Raw genomic sequence first — 21,856 nt, forward strand, 5'->3', positions numbered from 1 at the left:
TCCAAGCAGAGAGTGGGGGTTCCCTGGGGTACTTCAATCCTAAGCCATGTACTTTTGCTACATTACATCACCCTCTAATAATATTGGTATAATCAAACAATAATTAAGTAGTACATCCTTTGCTGCTGCTCGGTGAAGGTCTAAAGTTTGTGCATAATAGAACAGACTTTGGCCTTTTGAATCACTGGCATCTCAGTCTATCGTTCCAATGAAAGCTGATGTTTTCCTGTTCATTCATTTAACAAATACATGTAAACATCTACATGTTTGTGTACACAGCAAGTCCTTAGACTATTCCTTAGTATTAGAATTGAACCACTGGTAGGAGTTTTAATTTATCTCAGATTAGAGCCACCAGACCCCAGCAATGCATAGTAAAGCCCGAATGTCACACTCTGGACTTTGAGCCAGCACATCTTTAAAGATACATAGTATCTCCCAAAGTAGAGTGGCACCCTATTTTTCAAATTGATTATTCATAATCCTCCATTTACTCAATAAACTTTTATTGAAAACTTACTATATGCCCGGTGTTCTCCATGCTGAGGCTACAGCACAGAACAAGATAGGAATCCCCGCCCTCGAGCAGGTGCATTATGGGGAGGAGAAGCACCAAGCAAGTAAGTGAAGCACATATGATTCTAAGCCTGTGACAAGTGCTAGGGGACAAATAAAGCCAGGAGAGAGAGAGAGTGTTCAAGGAATGGGGAGGTAAGGGAGGTTGTGAACGGTGCTGGTCGGAGGCCCCATGGAGGGGGAGGCAGGGAGTGGGCATGCACGTCTGCGGGCTGGCGCTCCAGGCAGGGGGAAGACAGGTGCAGGGTGTTAAGAGGAGCAGCAATGGGATGGAAGGCTGGGCTGAGGAAGTGGCTTGGGCCGTAAATGAGGCCTGAGGAGGATGGGCAGGTGGGGGATGAGAGCTTGCAGTAGGAGTTCTAGAAGGTTTTGAGCGGATGTGGATGTGATCTACCCTTGTGGGGAGAGGGCACCAGGGCAGAAGCAGGGTAAGCAGCAAGAAGTTTCTTACAGAGGTCCAGTGAGTGGGCAGTGAAGGTACCGAGAAGTGGTCAGAGTACCGATATATTTTGAAGGCAAATCCAACAGGATTTGCCGACGTGCTGGACGTGAGCTAGAAGAGAGGATGAGCACCTGGAAGGATGCCGTTGCCAATAACACTGCATCCCCCCGGACCAGTCCCAGCACCCAGCAGAGTCCTGCGCCAGGGGGAAGAAGTGAAGTTGGTCCTCTGAAGCCCAGGCATGTCTTCTCTGTGTCCTTCCCCTCCGTTCCTGTCTATCAGTTTACCAGCTCTGTTACCTTGGGCTAATTCCTGAACCTCCCTGAGTTTCTGGTGTTTCCAGAACTAACTCATTGAACTCCGTTCATGAGCTCACATATGTAAAATGCCTAGTGCATAGGATACACTCAATAAATTGTCATTCTTCTGCTCTCCTACTATTAAGAGCTGATGCAATCATTCAAGGCAAAGTATAATGACTAACTCTGTTAAAATGTTATGTTTTCGGGCTGTACTTGCATTGAGAGAAGTTTTAAGCCAAAGGAATGAATCATTATTAGTAGTAGAATTGCAGGCCATTGTTGAGTAAGTAAAAGAGGGGGAGTTGTTACTTTGGGGTGGGGTAGAGGTCATCAATTGATTTTGTTTAGGAAAAGAGGTTCAAAGCATGAGAGCCTCCAGTCACCCTTGAAATGACCTTCAACATTCATGACACAAATCTGGACTGAGTTTCTTCTTGGGATTAAGCCTTGAAGATGCGGAGGAAAGCAGACAGACCTGGTCCTGCCTCCATCTGCGGGGCTTGCATACCAGCAGAGCGGAGGAACATGAAGCATAACACAATAAGCGGGCATACATGCCAGGCAGGGAAGTTACAGGAGCTTTGGGAAACGTGTGTACAGGCGGGGTGCTGGGGGCTGCCTCCTGTCAAGTAAGAGTTGTTAGGACATAACCAGGTTCGCAACCCTGGGTTTTTCTTAAGTTGATTGATTTAAAATCCTGATGACGAGGCTCACCTCCAGAGATTCTGGGGAAATGTTCTGGGCATCAGGATTTTTTAAAGCTCTCCCAAGTGATTTTGATGGCAGCCAGAGTGGGGATTTAGTTGGAGGAAATAGGTAGATTCTTTTTTTTTTTTTTTAAGATTTTCTTTATTCATTAGAGACACAAAGAGAGACACAGAGACATAGACAGAAGGAGAAGCAGACTCCCTGCGGGGAGCCTGATGTGAGACGCAATCACGGGATTCCAGGGTCACAACCTGAGCCAAAGGCAGCAGGTTCAACCACTGAGCCACCCAGGCATCCCTGGAATTAGGTCGATTCTGATGGAAGATTGAGCTGGGGGAGATATTCAGGTGGGGTAGGAATGAGGGTGAAGACCCAGAGTTTAGAGGAAGTGTGTGGGCCCCTTCTAGAACCTGGAGCAGAGCTGGGGAATGGGAGGGGGTGAGAGATGAGATGGAGAGTGGACAGGCAGGTCTTTGAGGGCCATGATGAAAATGTATATGATATGCACACACAGGTACACACACACACACATGCTAGGGAGAAGCATAGAAGGGAGGAGTTGGCCTCTGGGGGATACCACTTGGGCTTTAGGTGAACAGTTAGCAAGAAGCAAGATCAGAGTCCAGGAAACCACTGGGGGCTGTTTTTGTGTCACTTTTGAGGATCAATAGTGGCCAGTTCAGCGGTGTGCAGAGGGGATGATGAGAAGAAATGAGCAAATTGGGGAAATATCTGGAGGACGAGAGTCAGCTCCTCCCAATGATGGGTTGGATGGGAGGAAGGGCATCAAGGAAAGCATGAACCTTTCAGCCTTGGGCTGGCCACTTTCTTTCAAGCCAAGCTGCCATGTTGAGGAGTGGAGATGAGGACTCCACTCTAAGAGGATTGAAGAATTTACCTAAGGAGTCTGACCAAGAAGAGGAAAGTAGAAGACGCATGAGAATGGTGCCTGTAGCTGAAGCAGGAAACTATGGGGTGGAAATAGGGCGCAGGGTGAAGGGCTCAGTGGGGAGCCCATAGGGTTTAGGTCTCTGAGAGGTGCCCTGGAGGACAAATTCTGGCTCTGCCGCTTATCAGCTGAGGACTGTAAGGTATATTGCTTTACCCTCATAGCGTCAAGATGAGAATTACATAAGACAATGAATGAAAGGTGCTTGGCACCACTTGGGACACATGTTAGCAACTCATCCCTAAGGGAATTGTTTTTTAGTGAAGCCCTACTAGGCGTGCCTAGAGCCAGAGGGGAGCTGTGGGCTGGAGATACAGATGGGGGGCATTGTGGGCAGACTGCTGTAAAGGCCAAGTGAGCGAGTGAGGTACCCAGAGAGAGTGTGGCAACAAGACTGGGGAGCCCAGGACCAGTCCAAACAGCACCTGCATGCACATGTTTCTGGGCCAAGCAGGGGGAATGTGTGGCAGGGCAGGCTGAGGAGGGCAACAGAGGTTAATGAGGAGAGGCTCATGGAGAGTCAGTGTCTGGGAAACAAAGGAAAGGTGACTGTCACCAATGATGCCAATAAAACCAGACAAGAACTACAAATCTAGCTACCTCAAGGTCATGGTGACCCTGAGGAGGACAGTGTGGGTGCTCAAAGCCAAACTGCAGTGGGTTGAGGAGCTGGAGATGTGAACAGGAGGCAAAGGGCGTGGGGACTCTCTTAGGGAGTTTGGCTCAGAAGAAGGCAAAAGAGAGGTTGGCAGCTGGTGGTGTGGCAGGTGGGAGAGGGTGTGACATAGAAGAGGCTTGAGCCCTGGGGTCCTCACATTCAATCTTCAGCTTCCCTGACCAGACCTAAACTTTACCATTTGCTTCCTCTATGGATGTGGGCTACAAACCACAGTTGTGTGTCAACAACACCTGGGACTTTCTTTTTTTTATAGATTTATCTATCTATTTATGATAGACAGAGAGAGAGAGAGAGAGGCAGAGACACAGGCAGAGGGAGAAGCAGGCTCCATGCCGGGAGCCCAACGTGGGACTCCATCCCGGGACTCCAGGATTGCACCCTGGGCCAAAGGCAGGCGCTAAACCACTGAACCACCCAGGGATCCCCTACACCTGGGACTTTCAAGCCAATTGAAATCACTGGTGTTTTTTTTATTATAGTCCCCTTGTTAAAGATACATAGAAATATCATTAGGCTGATCATTACTTCAAAATCACAGTAGTTATTAGATCTACCACTAGATCTTGTTATTTAATGTGTTCATAAAGCAGCACACAGACTACTATATTCCAGATTTTTTAATACTTTGAAAATTACATTCCAGTGAATTGGTTTTCTTTGTCATCCTATGTATTTTATATTATGCATTTAAAACTTTATCCTGGCATTCATTAAGATAGCTATAAAAGAACTACAATTGTTGGTGACGATGTAGAGAATTGAAAACCTGGTGCATTGCTGGGAGGCAGGTAAATTGATATAGTTGCTGTGGAAAACAGTTTGTGGTTCCTCAAAAAGTTTAACATAGAGGTAAACCAAGAAATCAAAGAAGAAATAAACAAGAACATGGAACAAATGAAAATGAAAATACAACATCCAAAACCTTTGGGAGGCAGCAAAAGCAGTCCTGAGAGGGAAGTTCATAGCAATACAGGCCTACCACAGGAAATAAGAAAAATTTCAAATAAACAGCCTAACCTTACACCTACAGGCACTTGAAAAAGAAGAACAAACAAAACCAAAACCAAAGCAGAAGGAAGGAAATAATAAAAATTAGAGCAGAAATAAATGATATAAAAACTTTAAAAAAAAAAACGAGCAGTCCTGGTGGCTCAGCGGTTTAGTGCCACCTTCAGCCCAGGGTGTGATCCTGGAGACCTGGGATTAAGTCCTACGTCGGGCTCCCTGCATAGAGCCTGCTTCTCTGTCTGCCTGTGTCTCTGCCTCTCTCCATCTCTTTCTGTGTTTCTCATGAATAAATAAATAAAAACTTTAAAAAAATAAAACTTTATTTTATTATGAATATAATACAATATTATGAAAAACTACATGCCAACAAATTGGACAACCTAGAATAAAAGGATAAATTCCTAGAAACCTCTAACCTTCCAAAACTGAAGCAGGAAGAAATAGAAAGTTTGAATAGAACAATTGCCGGCAAAGAAATTGAAGTTGATCAAAACTGAAGTGATCAAAAAACTCCCAGCAAACAAAAGTCCAGGACCAGACTGCCTCTCAGGCAAATTCTACCAAACATTTAAGGAGTTAATGCCTATTATTTTCAAACTATTCCAGAAAATATAAGAGGAAAGAAAACTTCCAAATTCATTCCATGAGGCCAGCATTACCCCGATACCAAAACCAGATAAAGACACCACACACAAAAAAAAAAGATAACTAAAGGCCAATATCTCTGATAACCATAGATGCGAAATTCCTCAACAAAATACTAGAAAACCAATCCAACAGTACATGAAAAAAAGCATTCCCTATGACCAAGTAGAATTATTCCCAGAATGCAAGTGTGGTTCAATATTTACAAAACAATCAACGTGATACATTGCATAAGTCAGAGAAGGGATAAGAACCATATGACCATTTCAGTAGATGCATAAGAAGCATTTGATTAAAATGTAACATCCATTCATGATATTAAAAAAACCTCAAAGAGCCTTCTATGAAAAATACACAGGGAATATTATACTCAGTAGGGGAAAAGCTGAGAGGTTTTCTCTATGGTCAAGAACAAGACAAGGATGTCCACTCACCATTTTTATTCAACATAGTAGTAGAAGTCCTAGATACAGCAATCAGTCAACAAAAAGAAATGAAGGGCATCCAGACTGGTCAGGAAGAAGTAAAACTATTTGCACTATTTGCAGATAACATGTCATTCTATATAGAAAACCCTAAAGACTCCACAAAAAAAAACTACTAGAACTGATCAAGAATTCAGTAAGGTCACAGCATACAAAATCAATGTACAAAAATCTGTTGAATTTCTAGACACTAATAATGAAGCAGCAGAAAGAGAAATTAAGAAAACAATCCCATTTTCAATTGCACCAACAATAATAAAGTACCTTTGAATAAACTTAACCAAGGAGGTGAAAGGCCTGTATTCTGAAAAGTATAAAACATTGATGAAGGAAATTGAAGATGACAAAAAGAAATGGATTGGAAGAAAAATATTGTTAAAATGCCTATACTTCCCAAAGCAATCTCTAGATTTATTGCAAACTCTATCAAAATACCAACACCATTTTTCACCAACCTGGAACAAATAACCCTGAAATCTATATGGAACCACAGAAGACCCCGAATAACCAAAGCGATCTTGAAAAAGAAAAACAAAACGGGAGCATCACAATTCCAGACTTCAAGTTATATTACAAAACTGTAGTAATCAAAACCACATGTTACTGGCAGAAAAATAGACACATAGATCAATGGAACAGAATAGAAAACCCAGAAATGAACCCAGAATCATATGGTCAATCTTCAACAAAACAGGAAAGAATATCCAATGGGAAAAAGACAATCTCTACAACAAATGATGTTGGGAAAACTGGACAACAACATGCAAAAGAATGAACCTAGACCACTTTCTTATGCCATACACAAAAAATAAATTCAAAATGGATTAAAGACCTAAAAGTAGGACTTGAAACCATAAACATTCTTGAAGAGAGCACAGGCAATAACTTACCTAAAATTTGTCATAGCAACATTTTTCTAGATATGTCTCCTGATGAAATAAAAGCAAAATTAAACTATTGGGACTATATCAAAATACAATGCTTCTGGGATGTCTGGGTAGATCAGTTGGTTGAGTGTCCAACTACTGATTTAGGCTCAGGTCATGCTATCTGGGCCCTGAGGGAGCCCAGCATCAGCTCTGCACTCATTGAGGAATGTGCTTGAGATTCTCTCTCTCCCTCTCTCCCTCTCTCCTTTCCCCATTCCATGCATACGTGCACACGCTTGCGCACGCTCTCTCTCTCTCTCCCTCCCCCTTTCTAAAATAAATAAATCTTTTTAAATAAAATTTAAAAATGAAAAGCTTCTGCACAGCAAAGGAAACAATCGATAAAACTGAAAGACCACCTACTGAATGGGAGAAGATATTTGCAAATGACATATCCCATAAAGAATTAGTATCCAACATATATAAAGAACTTATACAATTCAACACTCAACAAACCAATAGTCCAATTTAAAAATGGGCAGAAGACACGAACAGAAATTTCTCCAAAGAAGACATCAAGATGGCCAATAAACACATGAAAAGATACTCAACAGCACTCATCATCAGGGAAATGCAAATTAAAATTATGATGAGATATCACCTCATACCTGTCAGGATGACTGAAATCAAAAACACAAGAAACAGCAGGTGTTGGCAAGGATGTGGAGAAAAAAGAACCCTTGTGTGCTGTTGGTGGGAATGCAAGCTGGTCCAGCCATTCTGGAAAACAGTATGGAGATTCCTCAAAAATTAATAAAGAACTACTGAAGACGCCTAGGCGGCTCAGTGGTTGAGAGTCTGCCTTTGGCTCAGGGTGTGATCCCAGGATCCTGGGATCGAGTCCCACATCGGGTTCCTTGCAGGGAGCCTGCCTCTCCCTCTGCCTATGTCTCTGCCCCTCTCTCTGTGTCTCTCATGAATAAATAAAAATAAAATAAATAAATAAATAAAAATAAAATAAAAAATTTAAAAATAAAAAAGAACTATTCTACAATCCAGCAATTGTACTGAGTATTTACCCCCAAAAAATTTAAAAACACAAATTCAAAGGGATACATGTCCCCTATGTTTATTGCATCATTCACAATAGCCAAATTATGGAAACAGCCCAAGTATCTATCGATAGATGAATAGATAAAGATATGGGGTACATGGGGATTAAGGAGTACACTTGTCATACACTGGGTGATATACGGAAGTGTTGAATTACTATATTGTGCACCTGAAACTAATACTAAAACTATATTGGAATTAAAATAAAATGCTTAACTTTAAAAAAGTTAAACATGATTATCATATGACCCAGCAATTCCACTCCTAGGTACATGCCCGAAATAATAGAAATCAGAGACTTAAACAGGTATTTATATACAAATATTCATGCAACATTATACATACAAAGGAGCCAAAAATGGAAACAACCCAAGTATCCAACAGATGAACTGGTAAACAAAACGTGGTGCAACAAAATGTGCAACAGAATGTTACTCAGCCCTAAAAAGGAAGGAAGTTCTGACACCTGCTCCACACGGCTGAGCCTTGGAAGACTTTTCTGCAAAGTGGGATTGAAAAAAGCCAGACGTAATAAGACAAATGTGCATGATTCCACTTTGATGCAGTGTCAGAGTAGTGAAATTTATAGAGACAGAGCATGGAGAGACAGTTGTAGGGGCCGGGGTGTGGGGGTGGGTTGGGCATGATAGTTTAATGGGCATGGAGCTTCCATTTAAGAGGAGGAAGCGCTGGAGATGGATGGTGGGGATGGTTGCACAATACTGGGAACGTAATCGATGCCACCGAGTCATTCACTTAGAAATGGCAAATTTCATGTTATGTATACTTTATCGCAATAAAAAAAAAATCTTTATGCTGAGAACAGGTCCATAGACCTCACCAGACTACCAAAGGTGTCCTGGCACCGACAAGGGTGTAGCGTCCCAGGCAGAGGGAGAGCGGCTGAAGATGCTGGAGACAAGGGGCCCCATCGGGGAAGTGGGGACCCTGGGGCCTCCAGAACTGGCTGGAGGCTCTGGTCCAGGGGGGTAGGTCCCTGCTCTGGCTCCCAGAGGCACATACCACAGCGCCCCCCGTGGGCACATCAGCCTCTGGCAGACACCCTCCTCCTACACATACAGCATCACCTTCGCTGTCTCTCCTCATAAAACAGTTTTTAAGTCTCACCATTCAGCTCTCATCTCCTGCCCTGGTCTCAACAGCAGACAGTGCTCTTCACCCCCAAAGGCGCCCTGGGATTCTCCCGCTGATGTCCTGGGAGCTGGGCGGGGGATGTCCTGTGGCCAGCTCACTTCTCCCCTGAGGTTCATGTGGACGCTCCCCCTCCGTGCCTTGGGAAGCGAACCTTGGGCCACAGGCGTGGCCAGTAAGCGAAGGATAGGGGCTACTTAACTAAAAAAGAAAACTGCACAAATATTCAGCTGCTCTGGGTGAGACAGAGCAGTCGGCCCGATTTCCCTGGGCTGGCTGCCGGGCTGGGCCCAGGCTCACACATCACCATGGTGTTAGAGCCACGCAGTGTTTCTAGTCGCAAGAAAAGAGGAGGAGGTTGCACAGTCTGGTGGCAGACACATGTTGAACTGCTCATCTAGAACATCCCTTCCACCTGACACATCCCCAGGCCTCCCAGGATGGACCTTCATACCTGAGGTTGTCGATCTGTAAACATTGACCCAGTTCACATCTCCAACAGAAGTGACAGAGGAGGGACTGAAAGAGTAAGCCCCCAATTCTGGAAAATAGTTTTTGTTTTTGCCAACAAAAGATAAAGCATAAATGTAAGATGTCGAAAATGAATAATTTAAATCATTTTTGTAGTGAGAAAATGTTCTGTAACATATTTCTAACTGCCAGGACAAACAGGTCTTTAAAAAAAGCTTGACTCGGGATCCCTGGGTGGCGCAGCGGTTTGGCGCCTGCCTTTGGAGACCTGGGATCAAATCCCACATCGGGCTCCCGGTGAATGGAGCCTGCTTCTCCCTCTGCCTATGTCTCTGCCTCTCTCTCTCTCTCTCTGTGACTATCATAAATTAAAAAAAAAAAAAGCTTGACTCTCAGGGCACCTTAAGTCATTGTGTCACATAGAAACCCATCATTTACATCATTTCCAGACAATATGGTCTATCCGTTTAACAACAAGCATTTCTTTATCTAATGATTTTCATTTATTGCATTTGTGTTTTAAAAAGAGCATTTTGCCAGCCAAGGCCACATGTGTGGTTGTGCAGGTTGTACACTGTGCAAGGACACCTGTTGAAGAGAGTATCATTCACATCATAGACCCCTAAGATTTGTATCTTTATTACGAGCATTCCCGGCAGATGGCAGTAAACGGTGTTGTTCTAACGAAATCAGGGAAGTAAAGTGTTTGGCAGAAGGGACATCTAGTCTATACAAAGGTACCTATGGGCCAGCAGAGGCCTTGTTGGCATGCATCTGGAGGAAGACAAAAATGGGGATGGGGAAACCATTTGAACAGCCATTGCAACTCTCTGGGCTCAAGGAGCAGAGAGCCTGAGCTCAGGGAATGGTAGTAGGTGCGGAGAAGGGAGACAAAGATGTGTGATTCAAGAGGCCAGGGAGGGGGAGGGAGGGAGGATTCCCAGGCCTCTGGGAGGAGCTATATGTGGATAGAGCTGCCACCCCCAAGGAAATTATTTGGATTTGGGGATGTGGTAAATTTTATTTACCTGCTGAACGCCCCAGGTGAGGTTGTCCAGGTGACATCACATCAGGACTGGAGGTGCAGATCGAGTGGCATGGGCAAGTGGGAAGCAAGAGCCATGAATGGAAGGGGTTTCCCTGGGAGACTGCATGGCCTGAGCAGACCAGGGAGGGGGTGCCCCAGACCCCTGGGGATTTCATCACCTCGTGGGCAAGTGGGTGAGGAAGCAGGGGCTGAGGAAGGAGACAGTCTTGAAGGGGTGGCCACTCCACGCCCTCTGTCCCTACCCTACAGTTACTATGCTACTTCCCGGCTCCTGTGGAGGGGGGACAGCCAATGTTGGCTTAGATTGTGGACAAAATGAGAGGACACAACGCTTCCAAGAGTATGTGTCTGCTGAGCTTTCCAACATCCGTTTTGGCTACAGAAATCCTTTTTTTTTTTTTTTTTTTTTTTTTTAACGACCAGAGTCTAAGCTGTATTCCAGATGGTTCCTATTGCTGGAAGTGTGACTTCCGAGAATATAGAAGTCTATAGACTTCCAAGGATGTCTCCACCGCTTGACAGAATTATAATCTTCTCACAAAATTTTCAGCGAAATGAAAATGTGCTGTAGAAACCCATTTTTCCTGTCGACTGCCAATAGGAGGATACCTGTGTTCTCGAGATCAAACCACCCGAGAATGTAACGAACGTTTATAGTTCGTGCACATATGTGGGTCATAATGACATTTGGAAATATTAATAATAATGAATGTTATTTCAGACATTTAAACCGTGAGGTCCATGTCCCGAGGAATGTTCTGGCCAAATATCCAACAGAGAAGTCCTTCGTCTAGATTTTCGGCTGTGTGTTGAGAAGCTTTTCTCTTTCTAGAACACAAGGCTACCTCTGCTTTTGCGCTAGGGCACAGAATCGAGGTTTTTCTCTCCTATAACTGATTTCGGAAGGCCTAGTCCAGGAGCCCGGGCGCGTGCTGGCTGGGCCTCACCTACCTGCCTCGCGTGAGGCCACCTGCGGAGTCACTGCCCCAAGGCTCTGGCCCTCCTGCCTCGATTCCAGCGGAGTGTCCGTCTGTGAATCCAATGTCTGTGCATCTGTCTCTGACAGGCTAAAAATAACCCGACCTCAGGGGCTTCCCTAAGGCCCCAAATCTGTAGGGCTGCCCACTTAGCCCTGCCTCTCCTGCCGACAGCTCATTTGAGGAAGTTGGCAGGATGCTTAGCATCTTCCTCTGAGGGCAGGAGACACAGGCAGGCAAGTGGTAGTCCAAGATGCTAAAATAAGTTCAATTGCTCAGAAGCTTAAGAGTGGGAGGCTCCTTGACCCCCACACACACACCCAATCTAGCGAAAGAGGGGAGAGGAGTCCTTCCTCCCTGGTATGGGGACCCCAAGATGTACATCAATAAAAAGCAACTCCTTTTTTATTGTGCACAATGAGGAGCTGTACTTTTTAACCTAGAGTTGGAAAAGCCAGTCTGTTGGTGAAAGCTTTATAATGACATTTCTTTGTGACAAGTACCCTCTCCTAAGGGAAAGAAAGGGTTGGGCAGCAGCCTGAGAGCAGCCAACCAGATGATCTAATGGGGCATGAATTTCAAATACTCCATCCCGTTTTCCCAACAAGTGTGCTCATACTTCTCAAACTACCGCCATCCCCCAGTCTTTGATTCTGAAAATACGGCCACCATATAAATGGATTGTTGGTAAACACGATATTCATTGCTTAATAACCTGGAAAAGATGTTGTGAGAATGAATTTGCAGTGATTTAGCACTTTTCATTATGGAAATTCTATATAAATATTTAACTCTAATGCGTATTTTATTCTAATTTTTTGTTAATCACATTTGCTTAGTTAATATGGCATACTTATGCAGTTTTTTTTATTACCATAGATTTTTATGAGTGATGGCAATTTCATGTGCTATTTATTTGAAATTAGGTTGATTGTAAAGACTCACACAGAACTGCCTGTTAATTTTAGAGCTTAGTATTTATGCCATTGTACCAGCAAATTCCCCCAACACACACACACGCATTTTGCCACCACATTATCAGTGAGACAACACATCGCCACATTGTCTCTAGCTTTCTAAGGGAAGGAATTTTCCTTTAAAGCCTCATTAATACTTTTGAAGGCGGACAAATTTGATTAGCAGAACATCTCTCTGAAATCGGGGGCGAAAGAAAGAGACAGAGGAGGAGGGGGAAAGCAGACAGATGGTATGAACCAATTCTATAGATTTTTTTAAATTGTGACTAAAAATGATGACATGTAAAATCATTTTAGGGACATTCCTCTTTACCAGCCCTTTTACATTTACCAAATGACATGTTTATTAAAGTCAGATCCTGAGGAATAGGTGGAAACCCTCCAAACCCCAAATACCTTCCTTCCAGGCCCTGTAGGTATCCCCGTTCCGAATTCACTTTCCAGGTTAAACATTTCCTCACTCCACAGTATGACTTAGTTCATACCATCCGCTTTGGCATTGAGGGAAGAGGAAAAGGAGATTCTGGAAGGCATCCCAATGGGCCCCAAAGACAGACTCTGCCTACATCACTATTCTTTTCAGAGACACCCTTGCTCTCCTGAGACGGGAAGAGACTCAGGTCCTGTTAGGGTTCGGTATTGGTCAGAATTAACTGTTCCTGACTGTGGCTTAAACAGGAGAGTTTGCTTCTCTCTCATACAAAGGAGTTTATAGATGACAGTCCAGGAGTAAGGACAGCCCAGCTGTGCGCCTCCACCGTCATAAGAGACTCCAGTTCCTTCTATCTTGTTGTTCTTTCTCTTGGCCAAATTCCAGCCATCATGTCCTCCTCGGTCTGCCAGCAGAAAGGGAAGAAGGGCACAGCCTGCCATTGATGGACACTTCCCAGAAGTGCCCTACAGTATGCCACCCGCCTCTTGTTGGTCAGAATTTAGTCATGTGACCACAGTGATCAACAAGGCAGATTGGGAAATACTCTTCCCTCCTGTGATGATGGGCTCAACCAAAAACTCAGAGGTCCAAATACTAAGGATGATTGGGGAGAATTAATGTCAGAGGCCACTAGAAGCTGGCCACGGGATCATAGAACAGGTCTTGCTAAAACATCTTACTCATCTGTAACCTGAGTTCTTTCTCAGCTTTCTGGATTTCTTTCCAGGCCCGGGCATAAAACTTACAAACGAATAAATGTGATCAAATTCAAAGGCCATTTCCAAAGAAAAGCTCTAGGAAGCTCAGACTCCACTCTGATTGCCTATTAACTCCCTATTGTGATTTCAGCGGAAATTCTAGAACTGGCTGGGAACGCCGCAAGGGACAACAAGAAGGCCCGGATAGCACCAAGACACATCCTGCTGGCAGTTGCCAATGACGAGGAGCTCAATCAGGTATGTCTGCCTGAAGCATTGCGACAAGCCACAGAATGGTTTTGCCAGATACACTATTACACGTGGACCCGGTTGGCTATAAATCATTCCTGCTACAGTTCCCAAGCATATTAATACAAAAAAAATCAGATCATATAAGAGAAGAATAAATTTGATAGCTATGTCATTCAGATAGAAAATTCCCTCTGGAATAGACCCGTTATATATCCTGGGTCTTGCCAGACCTTCTTTTCCTCTCTAAAAGTGAGCTTTGTGTGTGACTAGGGAAGCTGCAGTGCATAGCTGTTATTCACGGTTTCTTCACCCAAATTTTGCTGACAATTTATTTGATGAGGGCAGAAGAATCTTCTTCATATTATAGAATTAACTCCCAAGTGCAAATGCCTCCTCCAGGAAATGCTAGATGGATGGTAGGTAGTATAAGAATTTTTATTCTATTTTTTTTTCTTCTTACATTGTGTGTGGCCAACACTCAGTTCTTATTTCCAGTCCATCGTGGACTAAAATTTCTAAAGATACAATAAAAACTAATTGCTAGACAAATTTTAAAAAACAAAAACAAAAATTTTAAAAAACAAAACATGCAATCCCAAAGCAAAATGTTTTGCTATTTGATCCAATAGGTAATACAATACCTCTGTCAGTTTGCAAGGACTCTTCCTTGCAATTTCTGTATTTCTCTTGTCTTGGACAGTCACTAACTATCCATGGACCAGCTTTGGATGCAGACCATACTTGGAGAACCCACACTGCTTCGGGGTGTGCAGACTAGACTAATGTAGTAGTACGTCGATTATTCACAAAATGAACATTAATGGAGAGCCGCATTGGTCAAACATATTTTACTGATGGGATGTGTGATCAAAAGAGTGTGGAGACCACTAGTCTGTTGCTAACTGGGGCTAGCCTTAGTGTTGACCTTTGAACCCAGTTTCATCAAGCTGTGCTCCCCACTTGTGTAGCTCTTTATCCTCTGTTATGTCTGGAATTCCACAGCCCTGGAAACATCCCCGGCCTCAGCCTCTATACCCCTTCATCGTGCCTCTCTTGTTTTGCTTTCTGTATGAGGCCATGGGATGCCTGGATACCTACAGAGACACGCTCTACCAGGGAAACAGGAAAGCCAATTAAACCACCCATCATGCAGTGTCTTTGGGAAAGCAAAGACCAGACTTAACACTTGTTTTGCCATCATTTTGAACTGTAGTAAGTCCAGAACCAGCAAGCTCTTTGCTGCCTTAGCTCATGCGTTTCTCTCTTTAGCTGCTTAAAGGAGTGACCATCGCCAGTGGAGGTGTCCTGCCCAGAATTCACCCTGAACTGCTGGCCAAAAAGCGAGGGACCAAAGGGAAGTCAGAAGCTATCCTCTCCCCTCCCCCTGAGAAAAGGGGAAGGAAGGCGGCATCAGGCAAGAAGGGAGGCAAGAAATCTAAGGCTGCCAAACCACGGACGTCCAAAAAGGTGAGCCCAGGTCGCCTGTGTGCCAGGGACTCAGACAACAGAAAGTTGAAAGATCAGAAGATGAGGTTGTGACCAGCATTGCTGATGGGCTGGGGACTCTGTGCGCTGGGAAAAAATGGCAAAGGACCTCTGGGACGAGCTTAAATCACCCAGCAGAGTCTACTAGAGGTTTCCAAACCCAAAACACGAGTGGTCTTCATGTTTCCAGAGGCTTCCACTGCCCCCATCAAAATCTTAGGTGAGAGATGATAGCCTGGAGCCCTTCTTCATTTCTCTTGAGAGCTCCACATTGCACACAAAAACATTTCTGTCTCCCACAGACTGTGTGTCTCCCACAGATGGTCACTGGGTTCAGCCAGTGGGTTGTGGATAGCCCGAGGTGCTAAGTAGCTGTAGCTCGGAGATGCCATTTGCAGAGGAGTACTTTCATATGCTGCCCAGTACGATAACCACTAGCCACATGTGGCTTTTTAATTTGAATTCATTAAAACTAAATCAGATTAACAATTAAGTTCATTGGTTACATCACCCACATTTCAAGGGCTCAAGAGGCATAGGACATTTCCATGATCACAGAAAGTTCTATCAGACAGCGCTGCTTTGGAGGTTGTCAAATTCCCCTTCTACAGACCTCTATGATAACACAAAAGATTTACAAGAGTTCACTCCACTTCCTGTGGGTCCCAAGGAAATTCTGGGGAGAAGGGAGGTCGAATGGTAGGCTATGAATAACCCCTCTTGGTTCTGCTGCTTGCCATCGTAAGCTGTGGGCTTTGCAAAAAAAAAAAAAAAGAAAAAGAAAAACAAGAATAACGTACCCGTGTCCAGGTCTGAGTGAGGAATACAGGTACCTGTGAGCCTCTTTAACACTCTTTATTTGGGGTGGCACCCCTTTATTTCCCTCGTATTGCTGTGCCTTGCTTCCCTCCATCGAGAAGAGCAGAACTTAACACCTAACCACTTCCTTTCACATCCAAGGTGGTGGTAGTCGTAGGAAGAACTTAATAAAGCCACTTCGGGCTTTTTCTGGATTATTTCCCATCTCTCCTTCTGATTTCTACCAACAGTCCAAACCAAAGGACAGCGATAAAGAAGGAACTTCAAATTCCACCTCTGAAGATGGGCCAGGGGATGGATTCACCATTCTGTCTTCTAAGAGCCTTGTTCTAGGGCAGAAGGTAATAAAGACAATTGTAATGTGCTGTGGTAAAAACACTATTGCATTTTTACAACCCACTGTTTGCGAGCAATGATGCTTCCTTCTTCCCTTGCTCCCCTAATACAACTTTCGCCCGGGTCTTGAATTATTCATGTTTAGACTAAAGAGCTATGACAGTGTCTACGTTGTGAGAATCAACAAGCTCTTTAGTGCCAAGAATTATTTGTCTGACATCGATCAGACAAAGGTAAGCATAGAGAACCTTCCTGGTCAGGTGATAGAATGACATCATTGCCAGGATGTCACCCCGTACCCCCCTCATTCCTGGGCCCACCCAAAACATCCTTAACTAACTTTCTCAAACAGCCCTGGGAGGCCAGCCTGCCATGGTTCTTCGATGTGATTTATCAAAGAAAGAAAAATAGAAATATATGTTTCCTGAACATCTCCGGTGTTAGAAATGAATTATTTGACAATAACTCAGTCTACTTGCCTTTCTAGACTGCAGAAAGAAAACAAGCAGGGCTTTACATCTGAACAGCCTGCAGCAGGCCAGACAGACATGCAAATAATTCATTCCCGCTAGCATAAAGTTTACAGAACAATTCATCTACCACGTTAAATGGGGCTGAAGTAAGACATTCAGGGAAGCAGTCAGTGAATCGCATCTCTGGTAGCTGAGCATTTGCAGCCTGGTAATAGGATACACCTCTACTGAAGCAATCGGGAAGCGTGTTACAGAAGCGTGTGCATGGGGCCGGCTCCTAATTTTTCACTGACGAAAAGCATGTTCCCCAAGGGGCTGGCCACAGTTGCATGACAATTAGCTTTTTCTCCCTTACCTAGGGGAAGGTGACTGTCGAGCTCACAGGGGAGACGATGCAAAATGCCCTGCATTCCGCTCAGCTGTGAGCACGCAGGGCAGCATTTCACAGGTGTAGCCCCAAGAATGTGATCCCCAATATGCAAGGTGGCCCAACGTAGGTAGGTCGGAATCCAGGAGCCCATCACTTATCCTGAGTGAGGTCCATCGGCCACACGTCCCTGCCACCAGAGGTCTGTGCTGCTCTGGGAAGAATATAGGGTGCTGAGGGGAGGGTGGAGGGCCAGCCTGGTTTCCCTAGTAGGAGCCGCTCTGACGGTATGTCACCCCACACCGAGGCCCCCCCGGATTGGGAGATGGAAACGTAGCTCTAGAGAAGGGAAGAAGAGGGGAGGGCCCATTCTTGCTCCTGGAAGAAGAGGCTGGTTGGTTGCGTGCTGCTGGCATCATGGTGGACATCAAATCCGCTGAGTTCAGAAGAGCCCACTGAAGCCCAAACAACAGGCAAACTTGAGATGGTCGCTCCACACCACAGGCCTTTATGTAGACATTCGCTATCAATAATTGAGAGAATTAACAGATGTGAGGTAAAATGTGAAGCTTTTTAATTGGATTTGCTCTTTCCCAACCCTCTCCATCTTTCCCCCCTGACGCAGCTGTCCCTGACGCAGAGTGACATCAGCCATATTGGCTCCATGAGAGTGGAGGGCATTGTCCACCCCACCACAGCCGAAATTGACCTCAAGGAAGATATAGGTAAGGTCCTGAGACTTAGGTAGGGTGCCAGAGAGTGGCCCACTGTTTGGGCAAGTTCTCCTGAAGTTGGTCATTGTCAACCAGAGATCCTCTGCTTGGGGGACCATGTCACACTCTGTATGTCACCAAACAGCATTACTAGAAAACAACTGATTTCGTTTTTAATCTGCATATATTTCCAAAATGTTTATTGAAGGATTATATAAAAACAGATCATTAGTGCACATCTTGATGACTTTTCCTCTAAGTGAACACAGCTGTGTAACGGGCACCTTGATCACGAAGCAGAACCTCACCTGCGCCCCAGAATGCCCTCTTCCTGCCCCATCCCAGTCCCCAATCCCTCCAAGCATAACCCCTGTCCTGTCTCCTCCCAGCACAGATGGCTGTCCTCTGGAATTTTATATAAATGATATCATGCAGTGCGTTTTCTTAGGTGTCTTTTGCTTAACTTTGTAAAATGCACCCCCAGCGTTGGGGGCGACTGTCATCCGTTCCTCTTCTTGGCCATGTGGTATCCCGCTGTAGGAATATATGGCAGTGTGCTGACCCTTCCACCGCTGATGGCGTTCACAGAATTTCTAGGTTGGGCCAGAAGGAGTAGTGCTGCTGTAACCGTCACTGTACATTTTCGGGGTAAACCTCCATGTTTATTTTGAGCTTAAAAATTAAGAACGCCTTTGGTGAAAAGGAAATGGACATCTGGGTGAAGTTGTCTGTAAGGCTCTGCACTGAGTCACTTTACGGGGGGGCGGGGTGCCACCTGTCCCACGGGGGTGGAGGGAGCTGGTCCGGGCTAGGTGGAAGTATTGGGGAGCATAAGCTATGGAGGGCACTAGACACAATAGCACACTAGAGGGGCACCATCCTATCCATTTTTTTACAAGACGGAAGTGCCTTAAACTCTCATCGCAAAAGTAAAGTGAGCAAAGAAAGGGCCTTGTCCCTGGGATGCTGGGCTTGCTTCTGAGATAAGGGAGATGCTAGTAGCTCAGCCTTGGCTGGCAACACCAGGGGGGCCCCCCCACACACGGTTTCCTCTGTGGCATCAGAGGCCTCTTGCATCAGGAAAGCAATCAAGATGTGTTTTCATTTTTTTTTAAGTGGTGATAAGGTAGAAAGAACACAGGTATTGGAGCAAAAACTCAGGCTCAGATCCCAGCAGTGGGGCTTCTGGAGTCGGGATGGGTCTGTGTCTGGATTTTAGACATCACCTCTGAGCTGTGTGACTTGGGGCAGGTTTCTTAAGCTCTCTGAACCTCAGTTCCCTCCCCTGTGAGAACAGCAATAGCACCTGTGTCTTAGCGGTGCTGTGAAGACTAAGTAGGGTAACACACGGATGAGGCTTAGTGCTGAGCACAGGCCCCGACGTGGCCCTTGATTTCACAGCCCCGCTGTGATCACAACCTGAGCCAAAATCAAGAGGCAGATGCCTAACAGACTGCACCACCCAGGCACCCCTCTGATTTATTCTTTTTGAAAGCATTGTGTGCTACTACAGAAGAGTTCGAGCGTGCACAGAAATAGCAGAAGAGGGACGCCTGGGTGGCTCAGTGGTTGAGCGTCTGTCTTTGGCTCAGGTCATGATCCTGGGGTCTGGGATCGAGTCCTGCATCAGGCTCCCCACAGGGAGCCTGCTTCTCCCTCTACCTGTGTCTCTGCCTCTCTCTCTGTGTCTTTCATGAATAAATAAACAATAAATCTTGAAAAGAAAAAAGAAATAGCAGAGGAGCATGATGAAACCCTACACGTTCTGTTGCAAGCTTATCAACCCATGACGGAGTCCTCTTCGGTGCCACCCTGCCCACAGTCCTCCAGACCTCACGCCATCATATCTGTGGATATTTCAGAATGATAAGGGCTAGTTTTTGGCAGCATCACCACAATATCATTATCACAACTGGGATAAGTCATGTCATCAAATACCGGTCACTATTCAAATTTCAGTCATGTCATAAATATAATTTTTTTAAATGTATTTGATTCAGGATCCAAAGAAGTCCACACCCTGCAACTGGTTGATAAGTCTCTTAGAACCCAGAGGTTCCTCTTTCATATCTTTCCCTCCTTTCTCTCTCTCTCTCTCTCTCTCTCTCTCAATTTATTTTGTTGAGGAAGCTGGGCCGTTTAGCTGTAGGGTTTCCCAAGTCTGGATTTCATTGATTGCCTCCTCCTGATTCCATTAAACATGTTTCTCCTGTTTTTCTTATAAATTGGTAGTTGGATCGAGAGACTTAATGAGATTCAAGGCTCAAAAAGTTTTGGCAAGACTCCCTGGTCAGCGATGGAATGTTCTCCCATTAGGAGGCACATGATGCCCGGTTGTCTCTCACTGACACTCCTTGTCTGAGTTTGTCTGTTTGTTAGGGGTGGTGTGAGGTGGGGGCCATACCCTAATTCTAGCCCTCCTTCCTTTCTTCACTGGAATGCTTCCACAGAGACAAAGTCCCTTCATCAACACTCCAGGTTGCTTTATTCTTGGAAGTCTTCAGGGAAGAGTGTGGGCGCACCTTGCCTTCCACACGCTCCCACCCGGCCCCTTACACCTGCTTCCCCTGCTTCTCCGCGTGAATGGGGCTGCTGGCTGCGGCTCCTGGCCTTCTCCAGGCTTCTGTGACCCAGCATATCAGCACTGGCCAGAAGCCTGAGGGCCAGAAAGAAGATTTTCTTTTTTAAGATTTTATTTATTTATTCATGAGAGACACAGAAAGAGGCAGAGACACAGGCAGAGGGAGAAGCAGGCTCCATGCAGGGAGACCAATGCGGAACTCGATCCCGGGACCCCAGGATCACACCCTGAGCCGAAGGCAGCTGCTCAACCACTGAGCCCCTGGGTGCCCCCAGAAAAGAGACTTGAAGGCCCGAGATTACCATTTCCAAATCATGTCGCTGAACCCAAGCACATTCATGAAGAAATTCCCTCCCATTCCCACCCCCAGGGAAGACTGACTGCTAATAGACGGGGTCCACAATCACCTGCAGGACGTCCTGTGGCTCTCCAAATACACTTCAGTGTCCCAGGGGGGAGGGAGAAGCTCCTTACCCAGGTCCCAGAGAAGCCCTTGAGCTGAATAATAACCACCACCATAATAGCTATGAAGAAGGAGAGCTGAGACTGGTCCCAGGTAGCCAGATCACCACATTCATTAGAAGATGAAAGCACTTGGGGAGAGAGACCTCATCCTGCACCCGAGAGCAGCAGCTATCTAGTATAGACAAGACGCCTAGATAAGACGCCCGTATGTCGCTCAGAGGCATGAGGACCCCCGGTGCGCAGACATGGGGTCCCTGTTGGCCAGAGACGGAGTCCCGCCATCCCCTGGGGACTCCACTTGGGCCTCTGTAGAAGCACAACCCTGAAATCTCAAGTAGAGAATTGTCATGACATCAGAGATTCAAGGGATCTCCCATCAGGAAGGTCCTTAGAGTTTAGCCTCTCAAATTTGCATTTTTCCATTGAAAACCAAGGCCAGGGTTGGAGGAACACCATCGCACGCTGCCCTGGGCCTGTGTGTGTCCTCTGACCCCAAGACTTTCCACACATAGTTGGTGAGCTGGGCATAGGACCTTAGAGCTCTCCACCCAGAGGGTCCTGCTGAGTCGTGTGTCACCTCGGGCCTAGGACCAGGCTCAGGACCTGGTGACAAGAGGCAGGTTGCAGGGTCTGTGAGCAGTCACTGCCTTCAAATCACCCAGACACTGAATTTAACCAACCCCTTGTGGGGACTTAACTCAGAGATGAGAACACTGGAACCCCAATTTTTTTTTAAGTTCACCTTTAATACACAGCATAGGAAATGACGTAGGCAGTGGTATTACAACTGCGCCATATGGTGACAGATGGTAGCTACCCTGGTGGTGAGCACA

General features: G+C 45.4%; 1 protein-coding gene across 1 annotated transcript in view; it reads left to right on the forward strand.

Annotated features, from left to right (window-relative positions):
- The window catches only part of MACROH2A2 (macroH2A.2 histone), a 48,722-nt gene that overhangs the window by 21,443 nt on the left and 5,423 nt on the right, over window positions 1–21,856 (forward strand). The window contains exons 3-6 of the mRNA XM_072823425.1: window positions 13,684–13,790; window positions 15,054–15,251; window positions 16,319–16,429; window positions 17,890–17,989. Of these exons, the coding sequence (XP_072679526.1) occupies window positions 13,684–13,790; window positions 15,054–15,251; window positions 16,319–16,429; window positions 17,890–17,989 (516 nt within the window). The remainder of the gene's footprint in view (window positions 1–13,683; window positions 13,791–15,053; window positions 15,252–16,318; window positions 16,430–17,889; window positions 17,990–21,856) is intronic.

The sequence above is a fragment of the Canis lupus genome, chromosome 4, assembly GCF_048164855.1.
Source record: "Canis lupus baileyi chromosome 4, mCanLup2.hap1, whole genome shotgun sequence".
Classification (NCBI taxonomy): domain Eukaryota; kingdom Metazoa; phylum Chordata; class Mammalia; order Carnivora; family Canidae; genus Canis; species Canis lupus.